Source organism: Siphateles boraxobius, unplaced genomic scaffold (genome assembly GCF_051911475.1).
Source record: "Siphateles boraxobius isolate OS27281-9 unplaced genomic scaffold, OSU_SipBor_1 66, whole genome shotgun sequence".
Lineage (NCBI taxonomy): Eukaryota > Metazoa > Chordata > Actinopteri > Cypriniformes > Leuciscidae > Siphateles > Siphateles boraxobius.
Genome location: NW_027509193.1, coordinates 8,772,666 through 8,791,881, shown reverse-complemented (window position 1 = coordinate 8,791,881; position 19,216 = coordinate 8,772,666). Strand labels below are relative to the sequence as shown.

The window sequence follows — 19,216 nt, the reverse complement described above, 5'->3', positions numbered from 1 at the left end:
TTAATGTCTATCTGTTATATGGTGTAGCGGTCATTTGTAGTGTGTAGAGAATCTCGGGTCCCATACGGTTGAGTATGTGGCGTCCTTGGTAATCTGCTCAGCCCACCCTCGTTTCTTTAGTTGAAACGATATATGTAAATATTGGTTTAAAACATGAAAACAATGGTTATGGAAATGTTTAAATAAATATTTGATTGCAAAATGGAGAGGATCAGTCGCAGGCTCTTAATGTATTCATTTATTTCTGTACCGATTAGTAAGATTCCAAACTGCACTGCGTATTGCTAATTATTACGTATATATATAATTATTCATTACGGATAATGATGATGGTGAGGGCAACGGAGGAAAAATAATTTGCCAGCGGAAATGAAGGTTGATGGAGTATTAGTTATGCTTGGAATGGAATACTGGCACACTGCACAATATGTACTGTATACTGCATGGAAATAACCATCATAGACACTGACAGGAACAAACCCCATCACATATTTACATTAGTGGTCAGTCTGGACGAGTTTTTCTTATTTTATTACATTTGTTCCACCCGAATATGTGGTTTAACACACTAGCTATAAAGCCTACTATATTTTAAATAGCACAACAATACTTTCAAACAGCAGTATCCTACATTGACCTCAACATTGGCATGCTGCATTCAGCGAGACGCTAGCCAGATGGTTATCGCCTTGAAAAATAAAAATATTTATTTTGCATTTTTAAACCAATCGAGTTAAAAAATTACGTAACTTTTGGCAATCTGATCAAAAAATGAATCAAAAATACATTCAAATTATTACAAATCATTGCAGGTATTTAGTTCTGGTTTATTCATATTTTCACAAACGTAGTAGGTCATCTGGATATTCAATGCACACAGAAAATGTGCATGTGGTGCACTGCGCAATGCATTATAGCCTACATAGGCTACTACAGTAGCAGCAGTACTAGTAGCATACTATTTGAACAAAGCCACTGAGTAAAGTGTCAGGTCATACTGGGAGTAAAAAAAGTCAAGAACTGTTTGAGTAGGCCTCGACACACAAACTCTTTACCTCACAAACACACACACACGAACTCGAACACACAGAATCTCCTTCCCTCCTGCTCTGCTTGGCTTCATATTTCTCCATTACGCAGATTTTTAAACACCTCTTGTACTCCTATTAGAGAAAAAAGAAGCAGAAGAAGAAGAAGTTCTGCACTATTTATCCCGTCAGACTATCAATCACTGTCGCTCTCGCTGCCCCGTCTTGGGCGCAAAGACAGCGCTACGCGGCCAGCCATTTGTCAAAGCGGCCCCGGAGGCTACGCATGGCTGTGTCCGGGGAGGACTGCCTGTCGTCGGGCCGACGTGGATGAACGAAAGCGCTATGCAAATTAGCGGCTAATCTGTGGCGGAACACAGGCGCGCCCGGCTCGCAGGTTCCATTACTCCTCTTTAGCTCGGTTGATTATGATTAAACTGATGCCTGCCGATCGGTTTTAACCCTTTTGCCCGCCAAAAAAGCAGCCCGGTGCGGATGCTTCCGTTTGGCTGGAGGCGCGTGGAAGATGAACTGTCTGTTTATATAAATAAACACGCTAAGTTTGAGTCACGATGTTCCCCACAGAATCAGCAGTTTAGAGTGAAACTCACCTCTTTGAGATTATGTTAACGAAATAACCTTATCAAAATGAGAGGAAAAGAGTGGCCCAGGTTGCTTTGACACACTTCACAACATCCCCAATAGTTTAATTTAGTTTTTGCCACCTTTGCTGGAAAAAAAGCCTAAAAGATTCAATTTAAAGTCAGCTTGATACAGTCAACAATGCCCCAATGTGTAGTGAGCAGGCAGCGTCCTTTACTGTCCTTACCAGTGCACGAATTCATGTACACAATATACTTATTCATGAGCTAGGGAGCTGATTGAGACACACCCTATATCTGATGCCGCTTTTCCAATGGATGGTATATGGCTCTCTTTTTGGGGGTTTTCCACTGTGTACATTACCTACCTGGTACTATTTTTTATAGCCTGCCACCTTGGTTGAGGTTCCAAGAGAGCCTATACTAAAATGTGACGTGTAAACACAGCAGATCACTGATTGGTCAGAGAATATCATCACTATACAGCGTCACTGGATTTGCAACACGAGACACCAAACCCGCTAGATTTAAATAGTCAGCAACAGCCAACCGCAGTATCATTTGTTTGCATTCATGACTTTTTAAAATAACTTGCTTTAAACGACCGTTGCACACAACTTGAAAAAAAAAAATGCTGTATCGTGGTCAGAAACCGAGGTGGCGGCGAAACTATAACGATCAGTCTATAATCCCACCCACTTTAAAGCAGTACTAAACTGCAGTGGAAAAACAAACCAAGCGAACTGAGTCGTTCCACGCAGTGGAAAAGCGATATGAGTGAACCTTCTCGAACAAGAAAAAATGTGGGGCGGGTCTTGATTTTGTACATGGGGAATTGAATGGACCATTGGATGGTTGTGGTTTGCTGTTGCTGTGATGTCATGTGAGTGACAGTTTTCCCTGCCAGTAAACACATCATCAGAGAAGAGAAGAGATGTGAAGTTACATTGATTTAAGATTATGCGGACACATGAATTTTGATTAAATAATGATGTGGGCGAATAAATCATACTGCAATATTCTTTTTAAAAAAGTGGTCAATTTTGATTTCATGGTGACTTTAAAGGTTCTTCGCTACTAATTCTGAACTCAGAATCAAATGTTGGAAGTTGTTTATTTCATTCATTTTGATCACTGTAGGCTGTATGTCTTCAGCAGGAAGATGCAAGGTGATGGAAGCGGAGATGTTTTGATTGATGGGTTCTATCATTCACTGTCCCTTCTCTACATCGACAAGAACGAGTGAAGATGAGGTCTGGTAGCCACAAAATAAGACCCCTCTGTAAAAACATGCTCTAAGCGAGATTTGTGGAAGAATGAGAGCAACAACCATAATTCTGATTATTTCATTAGGATTTTTCATTTATTTCCAGCTGTTTTCATTTGAGTCAGGCCTATGTAGTGAACTCATTTTACTTGCGCTTTTGGTACGTTTTTCATCCCCCATAATAACCCTGTTCAGGGTCCATTGTCCTATTTTGTCCCTACAATTTTACTGTTTTCTTTTATTCCTGAACAACGAAATCTTTATGCGAATACAGCACGCAGACCAGTTTGCTGTTTTCCTTCCCTGATGCATCCATTATATAATGTGCTAGGGAAAATAAGGAACAAGGGAATTGGAGATGTGAAAGAGAGAGGGAGGATTCTATTCAGCAGAATAAAACAAAGAAGCAACAACATAAATGTGTCATCCTTTTTTTCCCTCCTCCTTTAAAACCACTCTATCTGCACCAGTAGCCCATCTGTCTATTTCCGTCCCTCTACGGACTATGATATGACATAACTTCATTCTCTCAATAGATTGACAGTAATTTCATTTTCAATTTGTTGTGGTTCAAGGCAGTAATGATGACTGACGGGAGCTACTGCCACCTGGTGGTCAAATAGAAGACTGTATTCTCTCCACAGGGCGAAGCTATTGTTCAAGAATCTCACCACGAGGAGGAGCACTAATACAACACAACACGATTTCAATAGACACAAGGTAAATAAAAACAACTTAATTCATGTTGATTGTGCTGTGTATTCCAAAGACATGAGATTTTTTTTAAAGTAAGGTCAAATTTGAATGGTAACAAAATCGAGATGAATGAAATTCATGATTTTTAACCGATGTAATCGAATGCCTATGTTGAATTGTAATTTCAATGTGAATAATAATGCAAAAAAATCTATTGGATTCTTTGTGAACTACCCGAATGTTCAAAACGAAAGTCAGATAGAAATAGGCCAGGCTCTTTAGATGCCCAAAATGTTCCCTTTAAAATGAAAATGACTCTAGTCGGACCAAATGAAGTTTCCCATCATACAAGATAATGATTAATGGACTGTGTGTTCTGCAGACTGTGGCGAGGCAGATCTTGGCTGCCATGAGCAAACTACCAACGCCAAAGCCCAGCTGGTGCTGAACAGCCTTTCGAGTGGGCCATCAAATGTGGCTTGTTCTTATTTAATCCCTGTGTGAATGAACCCTGCATACCCTGTCCTACCGCCAGCGCAACACATGAACCAAGCAGCCCCCAGACAGAGGGCAAGTCCTCCTTAAAACACCCAGCTAGGGCAGCGGTCAGCCATTAGTCTCCCTCAAACAGCCTAATCGCACCAGTGGGCATCCTGGCATCAGGCACTTCTCTGGCCAGTGTTCCTGTTCAAACTAATGCCAGAGCCAGAACTGATGACCTCTCAAATAGACAGGACTGAGAGTCTGCCCTCTGCTGGTCGGATGTTGAATTGTTCTTTCAATCTATATCTATCTATCTATCTATCTATCTATCTATCTATCTATCTATCTATATATATATATATATATATATATATATATATATATAGAGAGAGAGAGAGAGAGAGAGAGAGAGAGAGAGAGAGAGAGAGAGAGAACTTTAAAATGCATCTGTTCTTTTTAAGATACAGATACAAGTTTAGGATACAGAGAGAGAGAGAGAGAGAGAGAGAGAGAGAGAGAGAGAGAGAGAGAGAGAGAGAGAGAGAGAGAGAGAGAGAGAGAGACTTTTTCTTTAAAATGCATCTGTTCTTTTTAAGATGTTTAACACATGTTTATAAACACATTAGGTATGGACACATTTAATTTAGAAATATAGAATGTGATGTTTTCCAGATTTATTAGACTAATAAATTTTTATTGGCTTGTGGATAAGTTTTTTTTTCTTTGGGTTACGTTATGATGAGGCTAGTTGTTTTATAGGCTAGCAGTCTAAAGTTTGGACACAACTGTTTCTCATAATTTTAAAGACCCGCTTAAAGATCTGAAATGCTTAAAATTAGTTTTGCAGACAAATGTAAGTTGTGCTTATGTATGAATTTCTTTACAAAGTCTGGTTGAAGCGAATGGCGAAAAAGCAACAAACAAGTGTGTCCTGAGAGAACATTAACGAGTTAACGTTAATGAAAACCTAACGTAAATGAAAATTCTGTCAGTATTTACTCACCCTCCTGTTGTTCCAACCCCGTAAGACTTTCGTTCATCTTCGTAACACAAATTACTATATTTGTGATGAAATCTGAGAGCTGGCTCACTCTTTTATAGGCTGCTATGTAATTTCATCTGCCGGCCCAGAAAAGTGAGTAAAGACAAAAATAGTCTAGTGACTGCAGTGGCTCAACCTTAAGTTTATCAAGCGACGAGAATAGCTACTTTTTGTGCGCATTTTCAACTATTATTCTTTATTCAACTACTAATTTTCTTCTCTGACGTGAGTTCACGAGAGCGCCACGACGCATGCGCGAGTATTGAGAAGATGACGCTCACGATCATTTGATGGGAAAGTGAGAAAGGTAACGTTAAGCCATTCATTTTGCAGCATTGGTAAGGCACTGTTACGTTTTCTCGTTGGTTTCTCACGAGTCGGACATCCAGGAAATGCACACTTTAGAAATAACAGCATATAGTAACATAATACATAATAACAGCATAACAGAAATAAAACACTTTTAATTAACAGGATGCAATACAAGAACCGGAACAAACACCAGAGGAGAAAAGAGAAAAGGGAAAAAGAAACATACAAAAATTAATAATAATAATAATAATAATAATAATAATAATAAAAAATAAAAAAAGATAATAAAAAAATAATAATAAAAGAGGAGATATAAACAATTAGAGCATGTTAGGACAATAAAATGCAACAATTTTAAAGGGGGATTTTGAAGAGAGCATAAGACAATGTTTTCCTTGCTTTGGCCTTCTCTGAAACAGAAAGCGTTTGAAGGTATTGGTGAAATTCGTTGAGAAAAAGTTTGAATAATGGCTTGTGATTGGAAAATTTACATTTATGAATGTGAAATTTTGCTAGAAGTAATAGATTTATAAATAAAATTCTTTCTCAAAGCTTTTCTTCATAGTAATAAACCCAAATAAACCCAAATATATTTACAAAATAAAGAAAAATGAGGGTACACACAATCAGTAATATACCTGCAAAAGCTCTTCCAAGAAAATTTGGTATACAGTCCCAAATCTTGTTCATTACAGAAATCACATTTAATGGCAATGTTAGGTTTAAACCTTTTAAGGTAACTTTTCATGGGATATAATCTATGAATTAATTTAAATGAGACTTCTCTGACTTTATTTACAATAAGGTATTTATGTGGCAATACCCAAACTATTCTCCAGTCGACAATATTCACAAAATGGCTCCAATAGGTAATTACATAAGATTTGGTTACAATAATAAAGCACGAATGGACCTATTGCTAGAATATGGAACTAGACAAATCTTGCCCATTGTTTGAGTGGGATCAGGAGTAGGTGGTGTAGTAAACAAGGTCCTATCAAAGCCTCTAAACAATGCAATAACACCTGTGGGAATAGCATCAAAAACGATGGCAAATTCTCTAGGCGTGACAGGAAAATTACATTTTTCCAGGAATTCGCCATATGTATATAGACACCCATCTTCATTAAAAAGATCACGTACTAATGTAATATTGTTATCATGCCAGTTTTGAAAAAATAAAGATTTGTTTTTATAGAGAATATTATGATTGTTCCATATGAAATATGAATGTGGGGAAAAGTTGTTTATAAATAAGAGACCAAGCCAGAAGCATTTGTTTATGGAATGAAGAGAGCTTTCCAGGTAATTTCTCAATGTTATAATTGCATAACGAAATAAACTGTAAGCCACCCAGCTGGGAGAATATATAACTTGGGAAAAAGTTCCAAATTTATCCCAAGTTGAAGAGGGGCATTTTAAGAAGTGTTTCACTTTAGAACCATTTTAAAGACTACATCGAGACCCATCTGCGTCATCTTCTCAGTTCTCACGCATGCGCCCTGGCGCTCTCGTGAACTCACGTCAGAGGCCCACACAAAAGAAAATGAATAGTTGAAAAAAATCGTTATTTTGGGGGGGTTTTTGCGCACAAAAAGTATTCGCTTTGCTTGATAAACTTAAGGTTGAGCCAATGTAGTCACTATGCATTTTAACAATGTCTTTACTAACTTTTCTGGACCGGCATATGAAATTACCAGCCTGAAGGAGTGAGACAGCTCTCAGATTTTATCAAAAATATCTTAATTTGTGTTCCGAAGATTAACAAAAGTCTTACGGGGTTGGAACAACATGAGGGTGAGTAAATACTGACAGAATTTTTCATTTTTGGGTGAACTATCCCTTTAAGAGAGGAAAATAAAATATAACATAGTTTAAATTTTTTTTTACTTAAAATGAAAAGGTAAAAACACACCACAAGTGAAATGAATAAGCCTCAGGCTGGAATGCAAATGTATGCCCGTGCAGTAGAAAGCGCAGCTCAAACCTATCAGCTGTGCTGCCATTCTGGATTTCAGAAGAAGGAGAAAAAAGTTCAATGCTCCTACTTCAGCAATATAAACAACAACAAAATGTAAACAAATGCGATGTTTAACTAAAGTAATTTTTACTTATTTGTTTGGTTTAATCGAATCATTGAAGGTCAGCAGCAAATAAATTGGTTAATAAGATGAGATTAAATAGGCTACATAAAGTATATTTGTATTATTTAACATATTTAACTATTGCAGCAGGTTTGCATAAGTTTGCATTTCACTGTTTTTATTCATTTTGAGCAATACTGAATCTGTTTTTGTGCAAGTGAGATGAGTAAAAGCATGCTCACAATAAGCATTTACAATGCACAGTTTATTTTACATAAAACATACAACTTTTTATGTGTTTGTTAATTTACACGACAACAGCATTCCGCCTTAAAACGTGAACTTTTGAAAACGGGTTTCAAAGTGCACGTTTTTTGAAAACGATACCATCATCAACCCGTGTAAACGGCAAAAATGTTCTTAACAAAGTGAATACTACAGCGTTTTTTGGTCGTTTTCGCTTATCCGTGTGAACAGGGATTGTTTTGACAATTGTGTTGTACACATGAAAAATGAAAAGGAAAAACTTTTCCGTTTTTAGTACATTGTTGTCGTGTAAACGGACCCTTAGCCTTGAACTAAAATAACCATCATGTTTACACACAACGCCTCTGCACCTTTCTCTCGATTTCTCACTGGCAGGAGAGCTGTCAGCCATATGAGAAAACAAAGTAACTTATTTGAAAGATAGATATTTTATTGTAAATTTGTAGTTACTTGAAAAAGTCTTCATGAAAAAAAACATTCACCATAGTAAATAATGTCATTAAACAGCGTTGAGAGAATTGTCAATATAGCATTTCAAGATACATTAAATGCTATTCATTTTTTTTTATTTAAAAAAAAAAAAAGTTAACAAGAAAGCACTGGATGCCCGAGAGTCTTAATAAGAGAGAAAAAAGTCATGCACTACTATTATAAAGACAATCCCTGCTGATCACATTCCCAATGGCCATTAAATTTATAGCCTCTTAAATATTAGCTAATGTCATATCAAAAGCTGATCCAGGCATTGATCTTCTACACCCAATCCAAGCATATATTTTAGCTATTGTTCTATGAAGCTGATGTGACATAAGCCTGTTTATCAGGCAGAGGGAGGAGGAGCCTGATGTGGGTGTCTGTGGGAGGAGACATGCACCTGTGAATCTACACCTGTTTGCCAGAGAGAGCGACAGGGACAGCCAAGCTGGAGAGGAGGCAGAAGAGAAGAGACAGACAGAAACTATAATTAAAAGCTGGGTCCTATAGGGCGATGACCTCACCTGCTGGACTCAACCGAACCAAAGGATATATCAGATATATCAGACCCCTCTAAAGCAGATAACAAGTATCTCAACGGACGTACATTGACCTGCGCAGGTGAGAGAGGCTTATTATAGCTACCAGAATTCACTGGAGGGGAAAAACTCTTTAAACTCCATGGAATATCATCCAGTTGCAATTAGTTTCATAGTAATTAATTTACAGATAAGTTACTGTTACTTGTTTACTAAAGGTAAAATCAAATGGAAATTAATACTGAGTTCTAGAGAAAAAAAAAGCTGATCAAATGGGAATTGATATTAAGTTCTAGAGAAAAAATAACTTAGAACTAAGAAGCTAAGAATGATAGCTGTGAATTTTAACAACCTTTGGACAGACACATAATTACACATTCATAGCAAACAGTGAACCTTTATCACTGACTAACCGTGCATAATGAGGAGCCTGAGATGAGTGTGTGTGTGTGTGTGTGTGTGTGTGTGTGTGTGTGTGTGTGTGTGTGTGTGTGTGTGTGTGTGTGTGTGTGTGTGTGTGTGTGTGTGTGTGTGTGTGTGTGTGTGTGTGTGTGTGTGTGTGTGTGTGTGTGTGTGTGTGTGGAGGGGGGATTATTGCAATCAAGTGAACACTTTGAAATGCAAAACATTTCTTTCAGTTGTGTCAAAAGTACAAGTTTAGCGGCCAAGATGAACGTCTCTGAACGGATTTTTAAAACCTAAGCCTGACAAAAACATTGCATTGGGAAGGAATCCAGCCACGAAGTACTGACCTCCTGAAATAATTCAATTGAAATGAAAACAATCCAAAAACATTGATTTTTTGCAGGAATGAAAGCGAGGCTGTGAGTGATAGACAAGCATCTCTTCAGTGGGTTGCATTGATGTGTTTTTTAATTGGTCTGCTGGCGAAACACTGCAAAATATCTTTCTAAGAAAATTTCAATAGACTGTGTAAAGTGATCTAGGAGCTATAGATTTTTACAGCGGATGCCATTGAAAACACGGTAAGTCTATCCCTCACAGCCTCCCTTTTTAAACCTGTCATGGCGCTTTAAAGTGAGTCTCTCTATAATTAGTGGTATTCATAAAAGAATACCAAGGGTTTCATTCAAGTGGACAAGGGGGGAAATAAATGATGTTATGAAGTCACAAGCAAATGCTTGGAGTTTAGTGCCTCTACTGCTTGCTTTATATGTGCTTGGGTATTTGTATTCATACACAAAAAAACTCCCTCTCCCCATTGGAAGGAAAATGAAAAACTTTCACTTTTGTATGAGATCTTTTTCTCCAGAGAAAAAGCCCCAATGGTCTCACACGTCTCCTCTATGTCATTATGCTCAGATTTGCTATGTCCAAAGTCTCCAATCAAAAGTCAGAGATCTCATTATGAGCTCAAACATTCCTCATCCAATTTTATCAAAACCAAATGATCTGCACTATACACATGATTCAATATACTCTTACTTTAGGTCAAAAATGTTTTTTCTTTTTTTTCTTTTTTTTTTTGAAGAAGAAAATACATCTGAATCGAGATCTCCAGATAGTCTGCGGAGATCTCTTTTTCTTTGTGGAAACTTGGGACCAATTTCCTTTACTTCCCTTTTAGCTACTCTCTTTAGAAAAATCCAAAATGGGGTTTTCCCATGCAGTGATGCCATATAGCGGAACCATTTGCGTTCCCCAGAGAACCTTTCGGTGAACAGAATGGTTTTAGAAGCATTTTTTTTCTTAGTGTATAAACATTTTAATAATCTAAAGACATTTTTTTTCAGTATATTGAACAATGGATATTTTCCATGGATGTTAAAGGTTCTTCATGGAACCATCGATGCCAGTAAGGAACCTTTACTTTTAAGAGTGTATTTGACTCTCATGCCATTTAAAAATAGGTACTTATTTCTAAAAAGAGTGAGAGTAAAACAACATAAAAATAAACCTGAAGAACTTTGTGAAATGGATGCCAATGCATTTTGGGCCTGTAAGATTGGTCAAGCACAAGAATGTATTTCCTGCAGTTCTTCTATACCTCAGTTCCTGTCATTTGCACTATACTTTTACTCACTTTGACCCGCCGAGTGTGACTGTTCCCAGAGCAAAGCTCTCTAAAGACCTCCAGTTAACACCTGATGTTTTTTCCAACCACCAACAGGAATAATTCATTAATCAGGATGACTACAGAGACTGCTATTTCTCATGGGAGCTTGTGTTGAAACAAAATGTACTTTGTGTTGTTATTATTGCTGGCTGATTTTTTAAAAAAATACTTTAGAAATTAACAAGCTGTCCGTAGTTTGTGTAACAAGACAAATCAGAAGTTAGATTTTGCCACACCAAAGCCATTGGTTTTCTACGTTATCGTGATATGTAAATCTTATCAAATCCTTGAATTATCAGCTCACAGAAAGTCCCTGCTCCATTGACATGTTCCCGGAAAGCACTTGCTTTTCCCTCTGAATTATGATTTCCTTGAACCGTATCATTATTTTTTATTTTCATATGAAAACCACATGCTTACAACATGGAGTGTGCATGTGCTTTGCGTAGAAGTTCCCTTTGCGTGCAAAGAAAAACCTTCCTTATCCAAATCCTGACTAAACCATAATACTTCCCACGGTAAAACTGATTATTGCATTGGGGTGCATTGATACAGAACATTTTGAAATCCATGTTTGTATTATAAATTGTGCTTTAAACTTATTCAATATAATTGCAAGTGATAAATGTGCAGTAAAATTCAAGGCTTTGTGTAGTTTATTAAGAGCTGGCATCACTTTTTGAACAAACAAATCAAAGAATTTTATAAAATGCGTACTTATAGCTTTTCAAATAGTGCAATATGGCTTATTGTTAAAACCATCTGGATTAAATGGCCTATTTTTATAAGGTTAAAAGCGTCAGAAAAACAAGGCTGTAAGGTTGAAAGGGAGCTGGCCGGCACCACCTGATCTCTGTTTGCTCTCGTAAACATAAAAGCAGGAGCAAGAGTCAAAGCCCTGAGAGAGCGAACAGAAATTAGCATACTGTATGAAAATGACCACTTTGTTGCCAAGCAACAGAGCCAAGCCTTTCCTGTGAATGGATATTGTCACATGCTACAGCAGTTTTGTGTGAATTTGAGTGTGGTTGAGTTCATTTTTACATTTTACAGAAGGCTGATTCAGTTCAAGATAGGACCATGGACAGTAAAGCCATAAACTTTTACAGGATATGCAGGTCAAAGTGTTTGTTTATCGTTGTCTTTGTGTGAATAAGTGTGTGGTAAACCTCATAATATCATATGAAGTTTTATGTGGACAGTGTTTCACCGTGTATGTCAAAGGCGTGCTTGCTTTTATTGTAATGGTTTACTTCAATGGAGGCCTTAGCATGTGTATGAACCATAAATTGTCTCTGAACGTGAGCTCTTAACACGACAATGGACCATGTAAAATCACATAAATTAATGAATTCATCTCGTCTAATCTACAACACACTGAATATTATGGCTAAAATGAAACCAGCTGCATCAATCAGACCTAAGAAGTAAAGTCTCATGAGGTCAGATGCTATAATGAGTGTGTTCACGTATGGCCTGAATGGAGACCGTTACATTCTAATTTCTAAAGAATTATCTAAAGAAACATCCTCTTGTTTAAATATTATTAGATCCATTTAAAGGGACTATTTGTAGTTTTTTAGGTATTTTATTATCTAAAATCAATATTTTTATTCATATGTCCTCAATGGTGTACAAATACCTCTGCCAATTATCTGACTTATCCTCGTAAACGAATAATTTATTATCTTTATATACATGTGACGAGAAGGTCCACGGAGCCGTCCATTTCGTACCGCCATCTTGAAAAACTATAATAGCAGAGAGGGTCAAAAAGTACTAGACCCATGCGTTTCCACAACGCGTTTTCGTTCAGAGCCAGCGTCACGTAACTGAAAGCAGCAGAAACGGAGGAGCAGAGCAGTGAGAGGCGCTTGTCACGGCCCCGGCAAGTTTAAAAGTTATTTTTTTTAAAGTTATTTTTCATTCTGTAACATTCGTTTGTTCGTTGTGTCAAGTTGCAGTTTGTTTGAAATAACAAACCTGTTCACACGAAGGAAAACTCGATGAAGTGCTATTAGAAGACATCCTGTCATAGCTTTTTGGCACATAACAGCTACCGTAGATGCAACACGCAATTAAAAAAGCAAGGGGCTGGAGAGCACAATTCGTTTGAATGAAAAATACAATTTCACCGCTAGATGGGAGTAATTCCTACACAATGTCCCTTTAACAAAATGTTTAGTCGAGTATGATTTTAATGATTGAATGAGTGAATCACCACAATCAACCTTTGCAGTTTTATTGAAGTACAAATTTACCAATTTTTTTTTTTTAAAAGTTCGGGGTCAGTAAGATTTCTCTTAAAGAAATTAATATTTTTATTCAGCAAGGACCCAATAAATTGATCAGATGTGGCAGTAAAAACATTTACGATGTCACAAAAGAGTTCTGTTTCAAATAAATGCTGTTCTTTGAACTTAATAGTTATCAACAAAATCCTGAAAAATGTATCACGGTTTCCAAAAACATTAAGCAGCACATGTGTTTTCAACATTGATAATAATAAAACATGTTTCTTCAGCACCAAATCAGCATCTTACAATGATTTCTGAAGGATCATGTGACACCAATAGAGAAATCAATTATTTTAAATTGTGATAATATTTCACAATATTACAGTTTTTACTGTACTTTTGAGTGAACATTAAAAAAACTGTATAGGCCACAAACTTTTGAAATGTATAGCATACATTGTCAATTTTATTCATTAAAGAAGATAAAATAAGCTGTAGGCTACTAATTGTGTTCAAGTCATGTCAGAAAGAACGTATTTACGAGTTGAGCGCACACGGACGCCACCACAATGTCGTATGAGTGGGAATATTTACCAGTTTGGGGCGTGTCAGTGAGAAACATGGCGGAATACCACAGTACTTATAGGTATTTAGCAGTGACATTGTCAGGCTTGTTTACAACAAAATTAGCTGGCTGCCTGCACAAAATTTAATAGCATTGTAAAATAACAATATAATATGTAACGATAAAGTTCACAGTTCACATAAAAAAAGCAAAACACACCTGATGGACATTATTGAGTTGAATGCATCATAAGCACAAGTACTCTGTCATTTAGCATTAGCATGGTCTGTAGCATTTCCATCCTCCTAGCATATAGCTGCAGTGCAGAGTGAGTGAAATGTGAGGCCTGTAACCAAAACACCTCAGGTTAAAACCCTATCATACATCTGCCATATGGTGCTTATTGAATTACACTAAAAAATTCATTTGCGGCTGCCCCTTCCAATGCAAGACACAGATCTTATATTAGAATTAGCTCACACCCTCAGCTTACACATTATGACAATTCTTACATTTTGTGTTTAAATAAAACAGATGCGCTTTACAAAAAAAACCCACGCTGATTATAGTTAATTTGCTTATTTATGCATACTGTTTGGTCTTTAATCATAAAAATAACACTTTCATGTATAAAAATCTCTCTTTCCGTCCTCCTTGCAGAGTCAGAAAGAGTTTTCATCTCAATGGCGACCGCAGAACCTGCACCGGCCTGGTGGAAACTGACTTTCTTGCGTAAGAAGAAATCAGAGCCGAAAGTGCTGTACGAAATCCCTGGAGACCACAGCAGCAACGCCGGGGAGACACCCGGGACACCCGACGCAGCTACGGACAGCCAGTTTAACGCCCGCTTGGAGCGCATCGTGGACAAAACGGCGACAAAGGGACGCCATGTGAAGGTCTCGCATTCGGGCCGCTTTAAAGAGAAGAAGAGAATCCGCTCTACGCTAGCAGAAAACCCTGACCTGTTCCCTGAGGGAGAAACAAGCGAGAATAATACAACTGGAAAATAGAGTCACTGTGTAAACACACTAGCATGTGTGTGTGTAAAACAGCTCAAGAGGGCCTTTGGTCTATGCAGCACTCTTCCATTGATGTCCTCTGCTGTTCACAATCAACTGAGGCTGAGCCTGAAGCAAGAAAAGGATTGCTGAATGAATTAGTGACTGATCTATACTAATATTTGGGAACAAAGACAGGCATAAACCCAAAGATCAGGTTTCTTCACAGATAGCCTACACACGGCAGGACTGCATTGTGGTCGTCTGATGAAAGGCTGACATTTAGCAAATGTTTAGAAAAGAGAAGTAACCTACACTGAGAGGGAATCAAATCAAGCACAAGATATAAGTAATGATAGTGGTTTTTGTTTGCTTATTATATTTTATGTGCTGAAAACTACAATTGCATCTACAGCACTTTTGATTCAAACGATTTAAGGAATATTATCAGCAACAATACAATTTGAATATAGCAAACAATTTTAAAGGATTATATGACTTTTATTTAGCCTACAAATTTAAATTGTAGCTAATTATATATAATATATTGTAATTATTATTAATTTCAAAAAGATGTCAATACATGTCATGGCCTCTGAACCACCAATTAGACCAAAATATATTTTTTGAATACATGTGCCTGTTGCAATAATACACCATTTTATGTCTGTGTTGATGTGTCAGGTTTAATTATGATATTTGATCTTGGTTGATATTTATTGTATTAAATTTATTGAATTCAATTTGAACATGGGGTTTTCAATTTTAGCCTAAATACTGTTTTGTATGTTAAAAGAAATTTTCGTATATTGTTTGCTTAGCTGGGATTTTGTAAAAATATAATAGGCCCTAATAATAATTAAGTGTTGTTTAATATACCTCTGTAGATAATAAAATAATGCATTCATGTGATGTATGATGTGAGTATTTTATTGTGTAAATTTCTCTAAAAAAATGTGTTTGAAATAGAACTACTAAACAAATTACAACTTGCCCTGCCTGTTTACTACAACCTATTTCGTCTCTTTATTTAGTTTCGCCATCAGCAAGAGCAACGGCCTTTTCTTTCCGCTGTCTTTTTCTTCCATAACAATAAAATTGCCCTAAAAACAGCCGAGGCAAGACTCGCCCAGTTGTTTAGTTTTCGTCCAGCAGAGGGCGACAGATCCAACATTACATGTGGAGAATGTAACCTTCACTGAAATGTTTGTTTTTATTGACTTTGTGCCCATGACACATTTGTTTGTCAATTTATCGGCAGAAAGACAAATATAATGTTGATATCATCAGTCGGACTCTAATTATTCTCTACAATGATGTGTCTTAGCCCAATACCATACGTTTCCCTCATTTGACATTAACTAAAAGACAAGGTGATCTCAAAATATTTTTGAATGAATTATTTTTCCTAGGCATACTGATACAAATGGACTAAAAGTGGTGGCTCTATATGCTGTCTGCGCCCAGTAACACAAAACAAAACTCTCTGGCGGAAGGATCTGTCTTAGCGGCACTGCGGCTCTGTATAAACATCAACTCGACGTCATCACCTGCAGTTCCGTTCTTCTCACAGCTGAATATTGTTGTTACCCGAGCGATTCTGCTCTCCGCCGAAATGGCCGTGTGACCTGCTGCCAGTAGACAGCGCTCAAACAACTCAGTGCATCAACATTGTGCACTGGCTCCATACATTTATATAAAAATGGCGTAAGTATACTTTTAATCGTTCTGTCTTAAAATGTCATGATCGTCTCACCCACCCGATTGGGCAGTTGTGTAACATTACATAGCTTAGCCTTATGGCCATTAATGTTTTGAGGTTATTTCGTTTTCGACTTAAATATATATTGTGGATGTATTCATTTTATTAGATTATGGAAATTGTTTGCGAATATTGTCTTGACCAGGGTCTCGCGCTTAAAGCACCATATGTCTAACGTTACTCGACAGTGACAACGTCGGTCGATGAATTTGTAGTTATTTCTGTTTTTAAATTTACCATTTTTTTATTTCGTATAGCGAATTAATCTCCAACACGATCAAATGTGTTTAATTCAAAATAAACATCAGCGAGAGAGTTTAATTGACGTTTCTTTGTCACCGCGTGCTCTAAAATGGCGTACGTTCCCTGAAAAGGGAGCGGCAAGTCCCTGAAATGGCGGAGTCTTTATCCACCTCGATAAAACAATTGAACATCGCCGTACCTTTTACCTCAAACAACATTTTTTTTCTCATTTTAAGATCTTAGAAAAAAACGCGAGATTTGGCGTCTGTTAAATTGGTGTTGAGATTTTAAAAATGGAACTCAGTTTGCTGACAGTAAGGGATAAAGAACGTCACGTGGTGATGTCCATATATGGGTAGGTTGTGGGCTGATGATGTCATCATTAGCAAGGAATAACTAATTAGGCTTTTTTTCTCTTGCAAATGATGTCATCATTAGTCCGGAATAACTAATGAGGCTTTTTTCTCTCTTGCAAAGTAGCTTTTGTAATTGTTCACATTTATGAAATTGTTATATAAGTGATTAACTACTTTTAATATCTTTTTGCAGGTCCTTTGTGGCAACTCTGACTTCTGCTGCACCTGACAGCACGAGATTATTCGAATTCTCAGTAGAAGACTCGTTGATTCAACTTGAAATAGATAGCCATGTCTTTGATGAGCTCACGGTTTGGCCAGGACGATATGGAGGTCCTTCTTTGGGACCCATCATCACCGATGGCTGACCCTCTGGGGTCTTTCCTAGATAAAGATGAGGAGGTTCTTCCTCTCGGAGGCGCTGAATCGCCCCTCTCATCTTTCTCTTCCTCTTCACTTCCCTCTCTCTCTCCACCCTGCACTCCTCCCTCCATACAGAGGGGGGAGAAGGCTGGGCTCAATCAGCTGTCTCTGGCCTGGTTCCCCTCAGATGAGCTGTGCCTAGAGAATCATGGCAATGGTGAGGTGTAGCAGTTTATTTCAAATATACCTACAAGTGCCCTAGTTTCAGCATACTAATATTTTAAACATGCAATAATAATATTTAACACGTTTTCCCCCCCATTTAAGATCATTCATTCAGTGAAATGGATTGGATGACAGAGCGAATTGATTTGAGTGAGTTTGATCTGGAGTCTTTGATTGGCTCCTATGATTCTGAGGATCCACCCAGTTCTCCTGAGGAGCTCATCACTTCTCTAGAATCACAGATAGACCTGGAGTCCCAACCTGTAGCTTCTGACAAAACGCCTTCACTCTCTCCACCAGTGTCTGTCCCTGAAATCGATCAACTTTCCAACTTTTCCTTCACTTTGAATAATCCAGTTGCTACTCCTTTCATTCCATCATCACCCTGTGAAATTTCAGATTCCTCCTCTGTGGTCCCTGAGCCCCAGGCTGAGTTTGAGATAAAGTCTGAACCGGCCTCCCCGGTCCCATCACCTTCCATCCTTCCACCAGACTCCCCTACTGATACTCTTGAGCTTGGTTGCGAGGTAGACATAGCTGAAGTTCAGAGTCCATCACCTGTTGAGATGCAGGTGCCCAAAATAGTCCTGTCACTCACCCCAACCCGCATTGTTCTTGTACTTTCTCCCAAAGAGGAGGTTAATGCGATGATTACCCTTCCAGGTGAGATGGTTGTAGAAAATTCCCCAAGTCCAACTTTCCCCGATAAACAAACCTCAACGTCTCCCCAGTCTCGCTCTTCGAGAGTGAAGCCCTACTCCACACCTGATTCTAAGCCCACCCAAAATCAGCCGTCAGAGTTTCCTGCCCTCTCAAAAAGAGTGAAGTCAGCCAATGGCTCAAAGGTTGTGGTTGAAAAGAAAAAGTTGAAGAAAATGGAGCAGAACAAGACTGCGGCAACCCGCTACCGACAGAAAAAGCGTGCAGAACAAGATTCCCTCCAGTCAGAGTGTACAGTCCTAGAGGAGAGGAATCAAGAGCTGGCAGAAAAGGCGGAGTCCATTGCTAAAGAGATCCAGTACTTGAAAGAGCTAATGGAAGAAGTCAAGAGGGCAAGAGAGAGCAGAAGTGTGAGGTCATAGAAAGAAATGGACACAGAGGCTTGAAGCTGATAGAAATGGACGGTTTCAGCATAGCCTGAAGTGCAGAATACTAGGAATGTTGGTCCTAAAAGAAAGTATTTTTTTGAAGGGTTGAATAAATTCCTTTTTTTCCACCATTGTCTGAGTAGAAACGCTTCCTGTAAACAGAAAAGCATGATATTCTTTTACCAGTGCATTTTTTTTAGTCCTGTGTATCTATTGTATGCACAGTATATATGTGTATTGTCTTTTGATCTTTGTTTTGAATTTTTTCCCAATTGAAATTATGCTGTACAAATGCTTAATATTTAAACTTACTTTATTCATAGAGATGGTATGTGCATTTATTAAATTGTGTAGAACTCAATATTTTGTTGTTTTATGGGCCTTTCACTACATATCAGTTAGCTTGAATGTTAATAAACATTTAAAAAAGTTTTTTTGCGCATTTAATCTTTTTATTATGAAATGGAGGCTGAAATGAGTTTTAGTATTTTTTTTTTCAATTGTTTGT

General features: G+C 37.7%; 2 protein-coding genes across 3 annotated transcripts; both read left to right on the top strand.

Moving 5' to 3' along the window:
- The first annotated feature begins 8,680 nt into the window (after window positions 1–8,680).
- On the top strand, window positions 8,681–15,581 carry prr15la (proline rich 15 like a). The gene is made up of 2 exons (XM_077213817.1): window positions 8,681–8,876; window positions 14,340–15,581. The coding sequence occupies exon 2, from the start codon at window positions 14,357–14,359 to the stop codon at window positions 14,681–14,683; it is 327 nt and encodes a 108-aa protein (XP_077069932.1). The 5' UTR covers window positions 8,681–8,876; window positions 14,340–14,356; the 3' UTR covers window positions 14,684–15,581.
- Window positions 15,582–16,183: 602 nt separating this feature from the next.
- On the top strand, window positions 16,184–19,140 carry atf4b (activating transcription factor 4b). Of its 2 annotated transcripts, none has more exons than XM_077212051.1 (3): window positions 16,184–16,378; window positions 17,226–17,612; window positions 17,723–19,140. In XM_077212051.1, the coding sequence occupies exons 2-3, from the start codon at window positions 17,324–17,326 to the stop codon at window positions 18,700–18,702; spliced, it is 1,269 nt and encodes a 422-aa protein (XP_077068166.1). In that variant the 5' UTR covers window positions 16,184–16,378; window positions 17,226–17,323; the 3' UTR covers window positions 18,703–19,140. The 2 variants fall into 2 exon arrangements, with proteins under 2 accessions (XP_077068166.1, XP_077068165.1); XM_077212050.1 differs by having other exon boundaries at window positions 16,224–16,378; window positions 17,226–17,606.
- The last annotated feature ends 76 nt before the right edge of the window (window positions 19,141–19,216 follow it).

Excerpts from the sequence above, each read along its gene's own strand:
- prr15la (XM_077213817.1), top strand. The coding sequence starts at position 14,357 with ATGGCGACCGCAGAACCTGCACCGGCCTGGTGGAAACTGACTTTCTTG.
- atf4b (XM_077212051.1), top strand. The coding sequence starts at position 17,324 with ATGTCTTTGATGAGCTCACGGTTTGGCCAGGACGATATGGAGGTCCTT. Across the intron at positions 17,613-17,722 it reads CCTAGAGAATCATGGCAATG|ATCATTCATTCAGTGAAATG; the intron begins GTGAGGTGTAGC and ends CCCCCATTTAAG.